The 20168-nt window shown below is 40.7% G+C and overlaps 1 protein-coding gene across 2 annotated transcripts in view; it reads left to right on the top strand.

Moving 5' to 3' along the window:
- The first annotated feature begins 836 nt into the window (after positions 1-836).
- CFAP97D2 (CFAP97 domain containing 2) overlaps positions 837-20168 on the top strand; it is a 29068-nt gene continuing 9736 nt past the window's right edge. The window contains exon 1 of one of the 2 annotated variants that reach the window (XM_045017383.1): positions 837-880. In XM_045017383.1, the coding sequence (XP_044873318.1) occupies positions 869-880 (12 nt within the window). In that variant the 5' untranslated portion in view covers positions 837-868. Of the gene's footprint in view, positions 881-16278; positions 16506-20168 lie in introns of those variants that run through there. The other variant, XM_045017392.1, reaches the window with a different exon arrangement.

Raw genomic sequence — 20168 nt, 5'->3', positions numbered from 1 at the left:
GAGAATTGGGGGATAGTGCAGTCCATCTCAGTACTGAGCAGTACTTTCAGCAGCTGGTCATGGAGAGGGACATCAGTGAAGGATATAAATAAATCTCATACGTAGACATTCTGGGAATGGGATAGAGATAAGATGGAGAGGAAAGTCCTCTGGCCCCACCTTAACTCACCAATTTTCTTCTACATTGTTGCTTCAGATTATAACAGCTTCCCAAACTAGGAAGGTGGGTGAGAATTTAAGTAAAGATCTCTAAGGCCTTCCTTTCCTCCTCTCAGTGCCCAAACTCAAATATAAATTTAAATAGATTATAAATACATTGTAAAAAACACCCAAACAAAATACGTAAGTTGCTCTTTTAAGGTCTCCATTGTTGAGCTGTAAAAGTGAACTGCGGTGATCTACAGTAACTCCTCACTTAACGTTGTAGTTATGTTCCTGAAAAATGCGACTTTAAGCAAAATGATGTTAAGCGAATCCAATTTCCCCATAAGAATTAATGTAAATGAGGGGGTTAGGTTCCAGGGAGTTTTTTTTTCCACCAGACAAAAGATTATATATATCTACACACACAGACACACACACAGTATTAGTTTTAAACAAACAATTTAGTACTGGTACACAGTGATGATGATTGTGAAGCTTGGTTGAGGTGGAGGAATCAGAGGGTGGGATATTTCCCTTACTGCTAAATGATGAACTAGCAATTGGCTGAGCCCTCAAGGATTAACTCTCTCTCTCTCTCTCTACACAAGGCAGCAGGAGTGGAGGGAAAATATGCGCATTTCCCTTAAGTACACTGCCTTGTTAATTAGATCAGCTTGCTGAGACCACAGCTGCTGCAAGCTCCCTCCATCCTGAGCCCTGCTCTATGGAAGATGGGGTAAGCAGGGTGCAGGAGAAGGGGGGAGGGAGGACACCCTGATTTTAGCCCCCCTCTTTCTTCCCCACCCCGGCACAGCAAGCAGGAGTCTTGGGGAGCAGCTCCAAGGCAGAGGACAGGAGCAGCACATGGCAGTGGCGGGAGGGACACAGCTGAACTGTAGGCAGCTGCTGCACAGGGAACTTAGGGGGGCTGCCGGTCCACCCTGGTTCCAAGCCCCCACCACCTAGCTCCAACAGGCTGCTCTTCCTGCAAGCAGTAGACAAAGCAGGTGGCTGCCAAATGATGTTAGAAGGGAGCATTACACAACTTTAAATGAGCATGTTCCCTAATTGATCAGCAACTTAACAACGAAACAACGTTAACTGGGATGACTTTAAGTGAGGAGTTACTGTATTGCATATATACAGATAGCAGATATTAGCAGTCTGAGCAAAAAATCCAGGCAAAGTGGAATGCTACTTTTTGGATGTGGGTATCTCTGTTAATGACAATATATTTCAGTGCTTTTCTTCATTGAAAACATATGGGTTTGAATATCAGCTCTGCAGAGGATTCTTGGGTCTAAATTAGACTATGCAGAAGGTCATTTTCTGTGACTCATTTGTGCCAGGCAAGGAAATCACTTTCTTTCAATGATCTAGATGATAGCTTTCTCTTGGGAGGAAACAGAATTATGAAATTTTCTAATCTACTTTAACATATTCTAAGAAGCTAACAAAACAAGTAGCTACTAGGTGCTGAGTAGCACAAAATTGCTATTATATATTTACTCATCCTGAATATTTTTGTAGATCCTTCTCATCACCAGTAAACGAGAAGTTACTACCAAGTCACTTCATTTTACACAATAAAAAACAAAAAAGAATTAAATACAAAATAGTACATCGCTTGGATAAGTGTATAAATTGACAGTGGCAACCAATATGTCTTCTGTAATGGAAGTTATGTCTTTCTCCATGTTACATTGTTCTTTGGAAAAGTTAATAAAGAAGTAAAATGACTGATAGTAATAATATGCTAGGATTTGTCAAAAAAGCTGTTGATTAGATCAGTCCCTCACAGCAATAAGAGACTATTAAGGGAAATCATTATTATAGCGTGGGATCTTGAGAGAGGCAAGTGTCTTGAAGATATAACTGAGAATAGGAACTTCTGAGTTTTACTCCCACGTTTCACAAATTTGTTCTGAGGCCTTGAACAATTTGTTTAACTTCTCTGCCTCTCTCCTCATCTGTAAAATGGAAGTAATATGTAGCTACCTAAGAGGTAGTTTGTGAAGACTAAGTAGATGTCTGTAAAGTGCTTTGAACATGAAAGGTGCTTACAATATAAAGGCCAAGGCCTAAAGATAGATTTAGGAACCTACCATTAGGCACCTAGGTTTGAAAAGTTTTGCTTAAATATTATTATTGATGCTGCATTGCAATGTTTGCCTTGTAACATTGCATCAACATACAATTGCATTGGGTAATAGCAACAAAATATGACACAAAAGTGCAATACAATATCAGGATGCTATTTTGACACACTCTATAAACTCCATTTCCTGATGCAGTGGCTCTGCAGCTCTTTGCCGTTGAGACTCACTTCATCAAAGGATTGGACAATTGACACACATCGATCCCTTGGAAAAGAGTCATCTGCTCTTTGCAAACAGCTCTCATCTCAGACCTGACAAACTTGTTACATCAAATACAAATACCCTGTAAGCAATGTCCATGAAGAATAACATGCAAGGTCTCTATTGAAAGCTTGCAACTTAATGATGTCCATAACCATGGTATGATGTGCATACAGGTAATATTTAAGGAATAAAGTAACTTGAAGTTTATGCCCTTATAGTCTTAAGGTTAAAAGGAGTCACCAGGGAATGATATTACTCACTGGTGGCCTATTCATGCTGGAGGGAGTTGCCGCCCCTCTCTGGTTAGCCAGTGATGTAATGCAAGGCTCAGTTGTCTACCTTTGCCCCATCACAGAACAGTCAATGGAAAAGTATCAAAGACTAATGCGAACAACCAACCCACTTGGAGGTAAAAAACAAAAAAAAAAAGGAACATTACAACAGGGGATCACTCTGTTTATGAAGGAAGTCAAACAACTGTTTCAGTATATCACAGAGTGGGGAAAGGCGTTCTGTATTCATTCCCTGAGGTGACATTTTGTTGGGCAGGGGTGTTTTTAATGAAAGATTGGATTCTGGTTCCTGTGAAGCCAGCACACTCTGCAACAGGCTGAACTTTGGAGGGAAAACCTACTCTATTAGATAGAAAAGGTAACTGTTAAAAGTGTAGGCCCTAGTTTGCATTTTATGATTTTGTTTTGTATTGTAACCATTTGTTTCCATCACCCTCTCTTGTTCCTAGTGGCATCTCTGTTCTTCCATAAATAAATCTTTTGTTTTATTACAAGTTCTGTGTTACACAGGAGTGGTGGTTTAAGGAAAAGCTGGTAAACTGGGGTGCACTACTCCTTTGCTGAGCAGAGGACCTGGGATTTCCATAAACAACCAACATCAGAGGCTGGATATCACAGGGGAATCCTTCAGGAGTGCACCGACTCAGGGACAGGGTTCACCGCTTGTTAACTTGACAGGCAAAGACAGGGCTGACATAACCTGGAGCAGTGGTTCTCAAAGCCAGTCCGCCGCTTGTTCAGGGAAAGCCCTTGGCAGGCTGGGCCAGTTTGTTTACCTGCCGCATCTGCAGGTTTGGTCGATCGCAGCTCCCACTGGCCACGGTTCACCGCTCCAGGCCAATGAGGGCTACGGGAAGCGGCGGCCAGCACATCCCTCGGCCCCCACCACTTCCCGCAGCCTGAACAAGCGGCAGACTGGCTTTGAGAACTACTGGCCTGGAGGACAGTGGCTGAAAGCTTCCTAATACCACCAGTCTAACACCCAGTTACCGCTGGTAAGACTCCTTCTCACTGGAGGCAGGCAGTAACAAGGTGGCTCACAGTCCTGGGTGCCATGAGAACCATCACAGCAATATAATGACAGATATTATTGGAAGACTGTAAAGTAATGCACTTGACTGATGGGATCTGAACTTGCAGGATCTTCTGAAGAAGAGACTTACACCCCAATTCTGCAAGCACTTATGCATATGCTTAACTTTAATTTGCCCTGCTGACTTCACTGGGACTATTCACAGTAAAATTAAGCACATGCATAAATGCTTTGCAGGATCAGAGCGTTTGTAATATATTGTTCAAGATGGTAAAAACTGACAATTCATTAAAGAATAGATGTCTACAATTGAGGGGAAAAACCTAACAGTGCTTGTTTGCATTAAAATACACATAAAACAATACCCCCAAATCATGTAATATCAAATGACAGATAGTCCACCAGTTTCTTTTCTAATGTGTTCAGCTACAGTTGTCTGCCCTTAAAAAAGACAGAGCAGAAATTGAAAAGTTGTTGTGCGGGGCAATGAAGATAGAGAATTATATGTGGGATGTACATATGATGAGAGATTGTAAAAGCTTGCTTGGAAAGAAGAAGTCCTAGAGAGAACCTGACTGAGGTAGCTGACATGATGAAACATGAAGTGAATATTGCTCAGTGCCTCCTTTGCATCCTGTCTCGTAATGTGATAACAAAGGGGACACTCAATGATATTAAGGGGGTAATAGATTTGGAACAAATATAAGGAAATAATACTTTAATTGGAAATCAGTGCCTGGATTGATAATTGAGTCAAATGTGGAAGGATTTTAAAATGAACTGGATAATTTGATGAGCACTAACAACATCTATAGCTCTAATTTGCAAGCTAAGATAATAGGAATAGTCAAATCTTATGCTTCAGGCCATAAACTCATCAGCTGTAGGGGTCAGGAAAGAGCCTCCAATTCCCACACCTAATCTCCATGTGCAATTTCACACAATTGGCTACACACATTGTGAATTGAAGTCATTCATTCATACAGAATGCATAAAGGTGCTCATCCTCAGTGCTGAGCGTTTTCACATAGTTAGTGTCTACAATAGTATAAAAATGGACTGTTCATCCCACCAACAAATCAATATACAGCAAACAAACCCAGAAAATGAGATCCCTACATTGCAGACAGTAATTAAGCACCTCCAAACTTCAGCCCACCCCCTCTAAATAGCTGGGAAAATAGATGGATTTTGCAGCATGCCTAAAAAGGTCATTTATTTGGACTATTTTAGACCAAAAGGGGGGAGTGAATTTAAAAGCTGGCAACTCTCCTGAAGAACTCCCTGACAGCAGCTCCCTTATGTTTTTCCTGGAGGGACTCCAACTTGTGTGATTCCAATGCCCACAACTGCAGCAGCATGGTATGGTGAGAGATGTGTTTCTCTCTAGTAAATAGGCCCCAAACCATTCTGTACTGGGGGTTGCTTTCCTTAGAAAAGCATCAGTTGCTTACCACCACTGGAGGCAGGATAACAGACTGCATGGATGAATCATGTTATCCAGGGTTTATCACTATCCATTGAGAATCATTTATATGGTATTTTTAATTTGCCTGGTACTTCATAAACAGTAAAACATAATTTCTACATCAAAGAATGTACTATCTTAAGCTTTGTCTACACAGCCCCACAAGGTGGACTCTGGCGGTGTGAAGTGCAGTGTGCGTTAGTGCGAGTTAGTAGTGCTGTAACTCCCTTGTGTGGATTCTGCGGTTGCGAACAAAAAGGTACCTAGCTCATGTTAACTTAGTCCTGTTTGACTGTGTTAAATGCAATTTGTCTTGAAAGACAAGACAAACACAAGACAACAGTTAATGGAAGAGAGAACAAGGAGAGGTTATTGGTGATGGGCGAGACTGGCAGGATGTAGGTTTTATGGAGGGATTTGAAGGATGAGAAAGAAAGAGGATTGGGGGTACAGGTTTAGGGGACAGTATGGCAAAAAGGTGCAAAGCCAAAACAAAGGGAGCAGTAAGGAGGAGCATTGGGAGAAGCATAGGGAGCCAGTGTGTGTGGTGTGGGATGGAAGAAATTAAAGATGGGGATAGGGATGAGATTATGTACAATGCTGAAGGTTAGGAGCTTGAATGTGATATTATAAAGGAGATGAGTTGAGGGATTCAGAGAGATAGATTGTACAGTTAGAGCATTTTGAACACATTGACCCTTGAGAAGAGGCAAGGTCAGAAAGGAGAGTTAAAGTAATCAAGGTGAGAGGTGACCAAGGCATGAACAAGGGATTTACCAATAATGACAATGAGAAAAGGGCAGCTTTTGGCAATAATAAAGAAAAAATAACAAGATTTAATGGGAGAAGTCTAGATATCATTGTGATGAGCATGATACAAAATGCACAGATAGGCCAGATCAGATAGATGGATTAGAACAGAGGAAAGACAGTTGAAGACTGCACTGCAGTTGGAAGCCTGGAGGACAGGAAGGGTATTAGATGGCTCTTGGCACAGGAAGAACAGGCTTCCTCAGCTAACTTCTAAATATAATTTCCAAGTTAAAATCTAATACTTAGGTAAGCTATGGTAACTGGACTTAACTACTTTTCTGTGTGTTACAGGGTTTAGTTCTAGATGAAGTGCACCTTCACTAAACACTTACTAGTTAAACTGGTAAAGTATTGTCTTCTGGCTCATATCTGCACTGATGTCAATAACCTTTGCTCTCCCATTAAGGAACAAACCTCTCTATCTTTCCAAAGAAAGATTATACTTACTATAATTATACTATGATCTTACTGGAGATAATAGCAGCAATAACCATGTACAATATGAAAAACAGTGAATTTTACTATAGCATAATAAGTATATACTGCTATATCCATCCCAGTCTCTCCCTCATTAGCCTTTTGAGTAATGGGTATAATTAGGCATAACCATAGGAAAAAAATAGAGAGAGCTGAAATTCCTAGTGCCATTCGTATTGTTCTTTAATACAGGATATTACTATTTATAATAAATAGGTGGTCATGAAAACCATCATAAAATTGCTTGTATTTCACAAATGATATATATAAGCAACCATTATCTAAATGGTCTTCATATTCTACGGCTTGCATGTCACTAATTCAGCTGCAGTCTGCCCATTCATTCTTAGCTGGTGCTACCTTGGCATCACAGGCTTTCACCCTCCTCTCATATAGCTGGAGTACCACTTCTGGAGATAGTAGGAAGCACATGCGGTGTAACTCCTTCCACACAATAGCAACAGGGAAAGTGAGGAACCCTAAACACAGTGGAAACTCACTGAGCAGAGTGCAGGGGAAGGTTACACAAACCAGAGAGCACAATCTCAAAGTCTCCCCCCAAACACTCATAAGACAAAACCCCACTGTCTCAAAATCACTTCCTAACTTCATAGCCTAAACAAAATAAGTGACGGATGGTATAAAGTTTATATTGACTTAATTGGGAAGGCCTGCATAACTCATCCATAACTCCATCACTGTGAGTAACACAGCCATCCCACACATGGCAATAAATATTTTATGGAACCTTTCATGCAATCATGAATTTTCTATGGGACAGATCCTGCAGACTTTTACTTGACCAAAAACCCCATTGAAATCAATGTCTGAGGGTTAGGTTGAGGTAACTAGTGGTGTTCCCCAAGGGTCTGTCCTAGGACCAATCCTATTCAACTTATTCATAAATGATCTGGAGAAAGGGGTAAAAAGTGAGGTGGCAAAGTTTGCAGATGATACTAAACTGCTCAAGATAGTTAGGACCAAAGCAGATTGTGAAGAACTTCAAAAAGATCTCACAAAACTAAGTGATTGGGCAACAAAATGGTAAATGAAATTTAATGTGGATAAATGTAAAGTAATGCACATTTGGAAAAAAATAACCCCAACTATACATACACTATGATGGGGGCTAATTTAGCTACAACAAATCAGGAAAAAGATCTCGGAGTCATCCTGGATAGTTCTTTGAAGATGTCCACGCAGTGTGCAGCGGCAGTCAAAAAGCAAACAGGATGTTAGGAATCATTAAAAAGGGGATAGAGAATAAGATGGAGAATATATTACTGCCCTTATATAAATCGATGGTACGCCCACATCTTGAATACTGCGTACAGATGTGGTCTCCTCATCTCAAAAAAAATATACAGGCACTAGAAAAGGTTCAGAGAAGGGCAACTAAAATTATTAGGGGTTTGGAATGGTCCCATCTGGGGAGAGATTAAAGAGGCTAGGACTTTTCAGCTTGGAAAAGAGGAGACTAAGGTGGGATATGATAGAGGTGTATAAAATCATGAGTGATGTGGAGAAAGTAGATAAGGAAAAGTTATTTACTTATCCCCATAATGCAAGAACTAGGGGCCACCAAATGAAATTAATGGGCAGCAGATTTAAAACAAATAAAAGGAAGTTCTTCACACAGCGCACAGTCAACTTGTGGAACTCCTTGCCTGAGGACGTTGTGAAGGCTAGGACTATAACAGCGTTTAAAAGAGAACTGGATAAATTCATGGAGGTTAAGTCCATTAATGGCTATTAGCCAGGATGGGTAAAGGAATGGTGTCCCTAGCCTCTGTTTGTCAGAGGGTGGGGATGGATGGCAGGAGAGAGATAGGTTCACTCCCTCTGGGGCACCTGGCATTGGCCACTGTCGGTAGACACAGGGGCGGCTCCAGGCCCCAGCACGCCAAGCGCATGCTTGGGGTGGCAAGCCGCGGGGGGCGCTTCGGTGGAGCCGTGGGACCAGCGGACCCTCCGTAGGCACGCCTGCGGGAGGTCCACCAGAGCCGCAGGACCGGCGATCGGCAGAGTGCCCCCCACGGCATGCCGCCGTGCTTGGGGCGGCGAAATGTCTAGAGCCGCCCCTGGGTAGACAGGATACTGGGCTAGATGGACCATTGGTCTGACGCAGTACAGCCGTTCTTATGTTACATTCCTTGGTGAGTAATTTGCCACTGAATTCACTACGGTTACTTATGTGAGTAACTGCTCACTAATGAGGGTAAAGAATCACAACCTGGCTCTCAGAAAGGACTGTTAATCTGGACTTCATGGGCCAGATTCTGTCATTCTTATTCATGTTGAGAAATACCTTTCTCTGACAGCAGTACCACTGAAGTCAGTGGGACAACTCATGGAGTAAGGTACTACTCAACGAAACTAAAAGTAATAGAATCTGGCCCCATATATTTAACATTTAATTATTTAAGTCAGAGCCCATATTGCTTATTTTCCAGACACTGCTGTGCAATGAAATGATCTTCAATCATAGCACATGTGCAAAGACACCATTATTCTAGGAAGCACAATTAGCCAGATGGTTATTTGGAGATTTTTGGAATATCAGCAGTTTCTTTGATCCGTGAGACTGTTTTTTCAATTTAACTTTGGCTTTTAAATTTCATCCTACACTTGATTCCCAAGTATTTAATTACATATTAGCACTGGTAATTACCAATCTGTGCCAATTATGCAATCTTATTTTATCACTAATGATAACACAATTTATAATGTGCTATATAATGTGTACATTTAAGTAAGTTTCTAAGTAAACAATCTGGAAAACACACAATTTGTATCCAGATTTCATTACAAGCACGATTATCATCTGCCACCTGCTGGAAATAGTTGTGATATCTCAACTTAGTTCCAAAGACAGAAGTTTGGTCTCTGGTCAAATAAGCACAAATGTAATGGAGCAAAATATGCTGTAGTTTATCTCACACCCACTTAATAAATGTTATTTGCACATGAGGGGACTTTCACACATTCTAATTAAACCCATCATATAAAATGTTTAACAACCAGACATTGACATACAGAGTGTAGTGCAGAATCATTCTATGGTATTGCAGCCAATCAGAAAAGAAGATACCTTTTTAAACCCAATTTATTGCAGCCAATACTATGTCAGCACTTGAATATTTTTGGTGATAGACACTTGCAAAATAACAGAGAAATAATAGGCAGCTCCCCCACAACTGTGTCAGTTACAACTATGTGTCCTGCTACATAGTAAAAAAAAAAAATCAATGGGAAAATCTTAGTTACCACTCGGTAGTCAAGGAAAGACAGAATCTAAAGATTTTGTGAAAAATGTTCAAACTTGGGTGCCTAACTCACTCATGCAGAATTCAGCAGCCCACTTGCTATGCAGTGTTTCTTTTCACATTAAATCCTTGCTCTGCAATCTGCACTGGCTGCCGGATTGATTTTTAAAGGTTGGTTTTCACCTATAAAAAACCCAAATGGTCTGGGACCTACCTATCCCTCTCATTCTGACATCCTGCCACAATTACAGTCAGTGAGTTAAGCTGAGGGACCTACTTGGTATGGTATGAGAAAAAGGCTGACAGTGGGCCCAGAACTTTGGAACTGGCTTCCTCTGTAGGTCCTGAACAGCCTGAGTTTGTAAGTCTTCAGGAAGCACTTCAGGAAGTACTGCAAAACCCACCTTTTTTTCTCTTGCCCAAGAGGAAGTGGGTGTTGGGTACTGCTGGGCAGTGATGAACTGAGACTCTGGAGGGGACAGTTAGTAGGGGTTCGTGCTGGATTTATGCAGTTGCTGGATTATTGGATTTGATCCAGAGTAACGGATAAGTCTATTTGTTTACTGGAGTATTTTTTAAATGATCAAGGGTGCCTAGAGAACTGGATGGATACTTATTGTAGAGTGCACAAATACAAATAAATAACCGCTTTAGAGATGCTTCTGTTTGCTAATCTCATATCCATGTCGAACATACTCATGCAGCTGATCTCAGTGTGCTCAAAAAGTTCATATTCTGATATTTGTATTTAGGAAAATGCAGCGTCTCTCTTTGACATTCCTCATTTATGTTTTTGAGATAAACAGTGAGAGTTGGAAGGTAATGCCAGACCACAAATTGCTGCTGACAGGCCATCAGTTTCATGGGATGGAATGGAAAGGAATTATGAAGGCGATTGATGGGTGTAGGGAACTAATAAAATTAGATAAAAGTAAAATCCTCATTTTCTCTTCTACAATTTTTCAACATCTTTCTAAACTATTACATAGTTTTGTATTAGAATGGTGTTGTGTAATAAGCCCGCAAACTGTTTTTAACATATGGAGCCATATTAAATTAGCAGTAAACAATATTCAGCTATAAATTCCCATGCTTTCTGAGTGGTAGAAAATACAATCTCTGGGGTGTGTAACGACAGGCATGGAATGCACATCCTGTTGCATTAAATTGCTTCATTATTGCAAAGTGCTTCAAATGCAGCATTAGAGTTTTTAAAATGAATATTAACCTCAGCCCACTTCTGTGCACACATGTATGTATCATTGTACACACACCTGTGCAAGCCTGTCTGAGTTTTGTTTTTAGTTACAAGCCTTTGTAGCTCCAGCATACTTTTCTGTTCTTGCATGAAATCAGATCGGGCTACACTTTAGGCCTTTGGAAGTTTTCTGCCCTGTGCTGCTCTTCGGTAGCTATCATGTCTCTTCTTGCAACTTACGCCTTCCCTATATTGACAATCTGTCCCTGTTCTGGCCATCAGTGTAGCTGCATCAGTGCAACCCACACGTATAGACAAGTAAGCTGAAGTTTGCACTGGTAAAGTTTAACATGATTTCAGCTCCACCAGTGAAAATCACAGCTTTTTTTTGTCTTACATTTTGTACTTCTGCCGACATGTTAGTGGCTGGAATCGGGGAAAATTCCGAGTGTAGACAAGGCCTTACCGATAAACCACAGCACACCACCACCAAATATTTGTTAACTCTGCCTTTTTACTGCAGGTTGGTGGGAGCTTTGATTTTGCAAAAGGTTCTGTAAAAGCTTTTCTTTAAATACAAAACCAAAGTGTATCCCATATACTTTTCATAGTGCTTTTTTTCCCACCCACAATCACTTAAACAATGGGTGGGAAACAAACTACTTTTTCTAGCTAAAAGTTAGTTCTGATGATTTCTTTTAATTGGGCCCATGGATTAAAGAAGCATCCAGCAATAGTGTGTACAATCAGATCCTATACTTAACAATTGCCAGCTACTGACGTGCACAGAGAGAACTGGTCCTAATCACTCATTCCAGGAGCTCTTCAATCTGCTTTTTTATCCCACTGACCATGGATGGATTCTTGAATTACTGGGGATAGTGATTTGTTTATGAATTACTTGATAAGGGTGTGAGTATGGAGGGTCCAGGTCAGATCTTTGGATCATATCAAATAACAGTTTGAACTGACAAAAACTGGTTTCTTTCAATCTCTCCTAGTGACCATCCAAGAAAATGCAATATACTTAGGGATCCAAGGGCCTGATCCTGCAAACATATACGTGAGTTACTTTAGTCATGGGATTAGTCCCATTGACTTCTATGGGACTTAACATGTTTAAAGCTAGGCACATGCTTAAATACTTTGCAGAATGAGGGCCTGAAGTATAATCACTTTGAGATGATCTGTTCTATTTTTCTCTTCTACATAGGTTTTTATACCGCGGTCGTCATCACAGTATTTAGAAAACAAGAGTTATTAAAAACTGAGACTTAATTTGTTTTTAATGTAGTTTTATACAGAATTGGTTAGAGGAAGCTTTTAAAGTTTTAAAATAAGCATTTTTAATCTCTCACTTTTTTTCAAAGTGTGTGCACAAAATTACAAACCAAAAGCAAATAGGAAATAAGGCACTTCTCGTGGTGAACATTATTGCCCCAAGACACATGATCTACACCTTCCAAAAATGAATCTTTCTTAACTTAAAGAAACATTCCATAGCTGAGCCCAGCACAAGCAACACAAGCAGCTGCTGGAACTGGCAGCTCGTGGGCCAAATTGATCTCTCCTTCTGGCCTGGAGACGGCAGGAGGATGGGGTAGCAACTCACTGGCCCTGCAACGCGAGCAGAATGGGAGGTAACTCAACACCCATTTACCATCATCAGCACCACTCTGTGGAAGCTCAGGATATGCAGGGCTCCAAGCTCTTTGAGTCTATCATTAAAAGGGCAGCCCTGCTCAGAAATCAGGTCCAAACTGAAAATAGACAAAAACTGTAAATCAATAACAGTTTAGAGTGTTCAGCCCCTCAGAAGCGGCACTCAGCACATTTCAAGTCTGAGCCTTTAACAGATGCTGTATTCATGGAGCAACGTTGAACTAAAATTCACATTCATCTTGTTTTTATACTGAAGAAAACAAGCATATAGAAAATTCTGTTTGAGTTGCGCGGAAGTTTGTATGCACCTGGAGCATGCTATGAACTAGGGAATAAACTTTTTGCAAATCTTCCAATCTTCATGTTATATTTAATTTTGTTTTTAATTATTATTCCTCAGTATGTATCTCTTGCAATTAAGGAATGACAGGTAAGTCCTTTTGTGCATAATGTTGCATGTGGAAGTTCCCATAGCTGCTATACAAACATTGTGTAACCTACTGGCCTAATGTACTGTAAATGTCTATGTTACATTGCAGAGATAGTAGGCCAGATATTCTGTTAAAGATACTTTCTGCCCTCCACAATGGCACAAATCAAACTTAAATGACCAGTGATTCATAGATTCCAAGGTCATAAGGGACCTTTGTGATCATACAGGAGCCAGACTAAAAGTGGTTCTCAGGACAAATTTTTTGGTGGCCTCCAACTCTTGCTGGTGGCCGCTCTGATAATTTTTCCTCAAACACTTTATTTATTTATTGCCAGATAGTAAGTCTGTTGTGAAAAGTGATATTAACAAATTTATAAGTATCACTTTACTTAGCCCTGGCAAGTCTGGGGACAAATTAAGCCCTGGATGGGGGAGGCAGTGGGGGCCAGGGGCAATTCGGGGGGGGGATTAGTGAGGAGCAGGGGAAGCAGTGAGAGGGCTGGAGCCTGAAGCCCCATGGCCAGAGCCTGCCATCCCACTACACCAGGGCTGAAGTCCAAAACCTGAGCTCTGCCACCCCTGAGGAACTCACCTGCCGCCTGCTCCTCCAGCGTTGTGCCCCAGCAGCCTTCAGAAGGGAGCAGGGCCCAGCCACTGCTGGTGGCCCCAGCAATCAACACAAAGGTGGTGCATCCTGGAGCAACAGGAAGGGGAGGGGCCGCTATTTTGCCCCCCCCTCCTATCACTGCCCAGGAGACTGTGGCAGCAAGAAAAGCCCCTGGTGGCTGCATGCAGCCACGGTGGCCTCATTTGAGAAACACTGGACTAGATAACGCAGGCCATAGAACTGCCCCAAAATAATTCCTAGAGCATATATTTTAGAAAGAAATCCAATCTTGATTTAAAAATGTTAACTGGTGGAGAATCCACCGTGAACCTTGGTAAATCTAATCCTTTAATCATTCTTATGGCTCTTCTCAGAACCAAGGTTATCAACATCAACATCCTTCTTGAATTATGGGCACCAGAATGGGACACAATATTCCAAGAGTGATTGCAGAAGTGTCCAATATAGAGGTAAAATAACCTCTCTATTCCTACTTGAGATTCCTCTGATTATGCATTCCAGGATTGCATTTGCTCTTTTGGTCAGAGTGTCACACTAGGTGCTCATGTTCAGGTGATTATCCATCCCCTTCCCCCCAAATCTTTTTCAGAGTCACTCTTCCAAGGACAGAGTCTCCCATCCTGTAAGAAAGGCCTACATTCTTTCTTCCTAGGTTCATATATTTACATTTAGCTGTATTAAAATGCTTGTACCCAGTTTACCAAACAATCCAGACTGCTCTGTATCAGTGACGTATCCTCTTTATTACTGACTGCTTCCCCAATTTTTGGGTTATCTGTAAACTTTAACTCTGATGATTTTATGTTTTCCTCCAAGTCACTGATAAAGGCGTAGGGCCAAAAACCTGTCCCTTAGGGACCCTACTGGAAACACACTGCTTCATGACGATTCTGCATTTACAATTACTTTTTGAGACCTATCACTCAGTTTTTAATCCATTTAATGTGTGCCATGTTAATTTTATATCATTCTAGTTACTTAATGAAAACGTCATGTGTTAACAAGTGGAAGATACTCCCAGCTGGGAGTATATGGCCACCAGTAGTGTTGCCTAAATTATGCTCCTCCTAGCCCTCAGTGCAGAAGGTGTGTCTGGGAAAGGGTGTGTGGCTAGGGGATGTCTATGCTGCAGCAATCCGCAGCTGCTGGAACAGTGCCTTGGGACCAGAGGTAGCTGGTCATTAAAGGTGAGCCGCCTTGAACCTTTTCTACTTTTTTACACAAGATTGGATCAGCATTCTGGATGGCCCCAGCAATGTAGGAAACAGCCACAGAGATGACTTACGGTCACGTCTCCTCCTCCTCCCTTACTTCCCGAAACATAAACTCAGGTGGAGCAGAGAATATGGGCCAATTCTGGATCTGCCATGTTTCCACCATCCATTTTTCCTCATTTTCCCAGGACCTGATCTAAAGTTCACTGAACTCAGTGGAAAGCCTCCCATTGATTTTAATGGACTTTGGATCAGGCCCTAATAGATTATTACATTCCCAGCACTTAAGATGACTTATTAGGCAAAACACATTAAGGCCACAATTCCACAGAGCAAATCAGGGCCTCACTAAAAATACTTAAGGAATGCTGATTGTTCAAGAAAAAAAAGCACAATATTGTAATGTTGTCTGATTTTCATGAATTAGTGCATACATGTAGGCCTCAGCATGAACTAAGTGAAAGGCTTTATTTGAACTTTACAGCTTTTGTATTCTTTATTAATTTTACAGACAGACATTCTCCAGATATTTGTTATATTAATAAAAAATGATTGGAGCTCTCCAGTGGCCAAAATCATACTTCTCAATTCCCTTAACTGTTCGTGAGAGAGTGGAAAATGTCTGCTTCACAGATCAAAATTAGTATGTGCAAAGGTTCTATTTTTACTACTGTTTCTGTTTGTTGAGGCATCATTTCATATAGCTTTTTCTAAAGGAGAGCTCCCCGCCCCTCTACTGACCTAAAATAAAATTAATCAAAATATAAAAGCCAAGTTAGATGGTAAATGGTCAAGTTAAACAAGACACAGATCTATTAACAAGTGGCTTGTGCAAACTCCTGTGAGCTTCCTCCAGTTCACCAGTGATCAGATGATATTACGACAAACCGAGGTTATTGGGCTATTATCAAATCAAAGCATGTTAGTATTGATGTATATTTTAAACACACTAATGCAGCTCTAAAGACTACACCCCACACTATATGTTTGCTTTGTATTGTGGTGACGCATGCCTTTAAACTGTAAGCTTGACAAATGTTATGTTATATAGACTCTTCTACATCTGTGGTGCTACATAAAGTATTAATAATATCATATTGAGACACTGTCTTTCCTTAATCACTGCAGAGCTAAGCATGACCAGTGAAGTATAATTGCTAAGCTATTTAATATATTGAGATGATACCCTTTGGAATCCTTTGCTAAGATGTTCAGCTCTTGTTTATTGTGCTCTAAACACAATTGTTTAAAATGCTACCACTGGCTATTCAATTTTTTCTTAGCAGTGATACCATGACAACCACCACATGACCTGCTGCAAACATACCCAGTCTCCAGGGCTTTGCTTAAAAAGGCTCAGAGTGATATCACTCATTCTTTAGAAGAACCTCAGTTATAGAGATGCTTTATGTTGTTTAAGATGCATAGAGCCTACCAGTCAATTTTACCATGTGGCAACAAATATCTTCAGCAAAAATGGGACAAAGCAAACTATGAAGAGCACAAGAAAAGGGTAGGTACAACCCTGTAGTACAGTGAGTAAATAGGCAAGTCAAATTTGTTAATGCAAATGCTTACGTATTCTTTAACATTAGTATGAAAATATTCGTTAGGGATCAGGGTTGACCTACCATATAAAGAGAAGTTTTTTAATAAGAGCGTGCATTGTATGCAGGTTGCTAATTTAAAGATGGAAAAGATCTGGTCAATCATACAGTCCAACTCAGTGGCAATGTAGGATTGTTCCCTTCAGGCCTTTCCTCGGTGCTTTGTATAGTCTTTAAGTCTGAAAAACTCCTGTGACAAGGATTCAACTTCATTGCTTCCTTAAGAAGATATCACAGTGTAATCGACCTTACTGTAAGGAAATATTTCTTCATTATTTACAGATATTGTCAGTTTCATATGCTGTTACCATATAAAATACTCACTCTGTTCCACTGGTTTGATTGATAGGCGGGGAGAATTTAAAGATGAAATAGAATATCAAATCCAGCATTTTGTCTCTAACCCAGATGGCAAGATCAGAAGTTTGTTCTAAAAAGTTCCTTTTTGTTTAAATTAACCTCCAGCGTGCCATGCCATTGAATATGACTAGGGCTATTTAAGAGTGGTCTGATGCTGGAGGGTTGACATAATCTACATCCATTGTGGACATACAGCTACCCCTTAGAAAGTAGGACACTTTATATTCATCTCAAGGAATTCAAACCTTAAAACTAGAGCTCGTCGGGAAATGGATCTTCTGTCCCATGAAACATTTTGGGTTGTAAAAAAAAAAAAAGTCCCAAATCATGATGGAAAGCCAAATTTCTAAATTTTTTGCAAAATTAAAATTTAAAAATAGTCATTTTGGATCAATCAAAACATTTTATTTTGATAAACTGAAAATGTTTCATTTCCATTTAATGTTTCATTTTTCAATTTAAATTTTTTTAATGTAAAATAAAAGATAAATGTTGAAACAAAAAGTCAGTTCAAAATCAAAAATCAAAAAACTTTCTATTCCAAACCCCATCAAAACAGGATGATATTAAAATGATATTTCACACACAAAAAATGGTTTAGTTGAAATGGCATTTTTGATGAAAAATTGTTTTGACAAAAATTTTTGCCCTGCTAGCCAATAATAAACTGCCTGTTAATTGAGATCCAATCCTGTTATGCTAAGCACCCTCCACTCCCATGGAAATCAATGACAGTTGAGGGCACTCAGCATCTTGCAGGATCAGGCCTTCTATTAGAAACTGGAACAAAAGGAAGCCAAACATATTACCAGCACTTAGGCAACTTGAGTAAATAGATACCGTGTAATTTCAACTCCAGTATTGCAGCTCCAAACATCACTGCAATAAATCTACGGAATGACTATTGCCTTGTTATATAGTCTTGAGATTGACCTGATAGTTTACAGAAGTTTTCCTCAATTCTGAAATCATCAGGGATTCAGGCTTGGTCCCTGATTCATAAAGCTCTGTGCTGTGCCAGGCTACGTTAGGAGCTTTGGAAGGCTACATGTGGACTCCAGGCAACGCTTTATGGAATGTAGTTTTCTATGCTGTTACCATATAAATTGCACTTACTTGACAACCCCTTTTGCTTAGTGTGTAAATGTTCTACACTTATTTACACATTACAAGGGTAAGCAACTCTTGAAAGGCAGAGTCCATCAGAGAGGCATAGTTCAAATAATTATTCATTTTATACACACACTATTGTTATATTATATATAATGTATTAATGAGCTGAGCAGTGTTTATCCCATACTATTAACTAAAGCAACAAAATCATGCATTTCATTAATCTAGTCTCCCTCTGAGACTCAGAGAGTGGTCTCTTCCACTCTCTCTCTCTCTTTCCCTCCTCCCCCATTTTTACCTCCAGGGACTCCTTGACCCAAGACTAGTCATATGGCCTATCATTTGCAGTGATCTTCCTGTCAGACCTGACCTGAATATTCATGTGACGTGTTGGGGGGAAGGAGATTTTAACTGTGCCACTGAATCTGGTGCAATACAAACTCTATTTGGTGATGATATCAGTAGTTTTGCATCCGAGGATACCTATGAAGGCATTGCTATAACAGTGTGGTCATGGAAAATACCCTGAACACAAGCAGCATCCCCACAGGAGTTGCATGGTTCCCCACACCAAGATCCACACCTCCTCAGGAGACCCTGAGTCAGGGACATTTCCAGGATACACTGGGGGCAGGGGTGGGAGTAGCTAGGTCATTCTTACATTCCGGTGATTCTGCATCCCTGCAACAGCCCAAAGTATCTATTGCTCCAGGGACATATGTTAGGGAACCTGTGCCTGGAGCCAGACTAGACTTCAGCACTCCTGGGTAAAGCAGGCATAAGCAGTCCTGACACCCCTATGTAGTCTATCTTTTCTCAGGGAGGAATGGTTTGAGTTTTATTGGAGATGGAAAACAATTGTCCCTATTATCTTCGTTTCCCACTACCTCCCTGGGCAGCAGTGGTGCAAGTAGAAATCATTTCTTGCCGATACTGCACACATGGGAGGGACACAATGGGGGCGAGGGGTATGTGACCTCCCCATGTGACTCCTCCCCACCCTGCTCCCAGCCCAGGGCTCCCACGCTCTCCCCGTCCCCTGATATCCCCCTTTGTATATACAAACATCAACATGCTTAACTACTCACTCCCCCCCCCCAAATATGTAGTAGTCAGTCTGTTTAGTTTATATGGAATATGGGAGTTGGGTGAGGAGCCATTTCAACCTATGTATGACTTATTAAAAGACAAATTTTAAGTAGAACTGTATCCTAAACTGCTTTATGGTATTGTACCCAAACACTGCATTTCAATGGAGGATTCAACTTCCTTCATAGGAACAGACTCCTGAAACTTTTACCAGCCCACAAAAGTGGTCCATAGTCATGCAAATAGTCCCATTGTCTTCAATGGGATTGATCAAACGATTAAGGGTTTATGGGATTAGGTTCCAAGTTTGTAAACTGTTCTGGATGAAACTGACAATGCCTGAGCTGTCAGATCAGAAGGAGATTCATTCAAATAAAGGTGGGCAAATGTGTGATAAGTCTTAGCTCCATTGATAAGATGAGGAACATATTTTCAACAAAGTCCTTGGCAGATTCTTGAGGCAGCTGGTTTAAGGCTGTCAGTGTCCAGCATTATAATCTTCACTTATAGTTCTCTCACACACAAAGCTGGAAAATGAGGCATTTGTTTTCTTTGTTTTGCTGCTCCAGTTCCAGTTAACAAAATGCATGTTAGTTTGGCTGCAAAGAAGAATTTTGTGTACACTGGAACAACACCTGATCCCCATCAGGCTGCAGAATTGGGCTGACATCAGAATCCAAACATCCTCTGGTCAGTGCAGGCAGAGGCATTCCTCTAATGATTTGGACTTGATGTGATGCAGTATGGGTGTCATGGATAATTCAGACCAATGGGGAGAAACAGAATCAAAAACACTGTTTAAACACCTTTCATCCCTCCCATCCCTCCCTTCTTCAGGACTCCTGACCAATGCTAACAAACTTAAACAAAGCCTTTGTTTAAGTTTGTTAGCATATGTATTGTGCTGTTAAAGCCATATAAAGAATGAATGTACTCCATAGCTGCGTTCTGCTCCTTTAAGGAGCAGAGGGCAGGCCTTCCCCCCAAAGGGGGCTAGCCCCACGTCT

This window comes from Mauremys mutica, chromosome 1 (assembly GCF_020497125.1).
Source record: "Mauremys mutica isolate MM-2020 ecotype Southern chromosome 1, ASM2049712v1, whole genome shotgun sequence".
Classification (NCBI taxonomy): domain Eukaryota; kingdom Metazoa; phylum Chordata; order Testudines; family Geoemydidae; genus Mauremys; species Mauremys mutica.
This window is presented reverse-complemented; position numbering and strand designations above follow the sequence as displayed.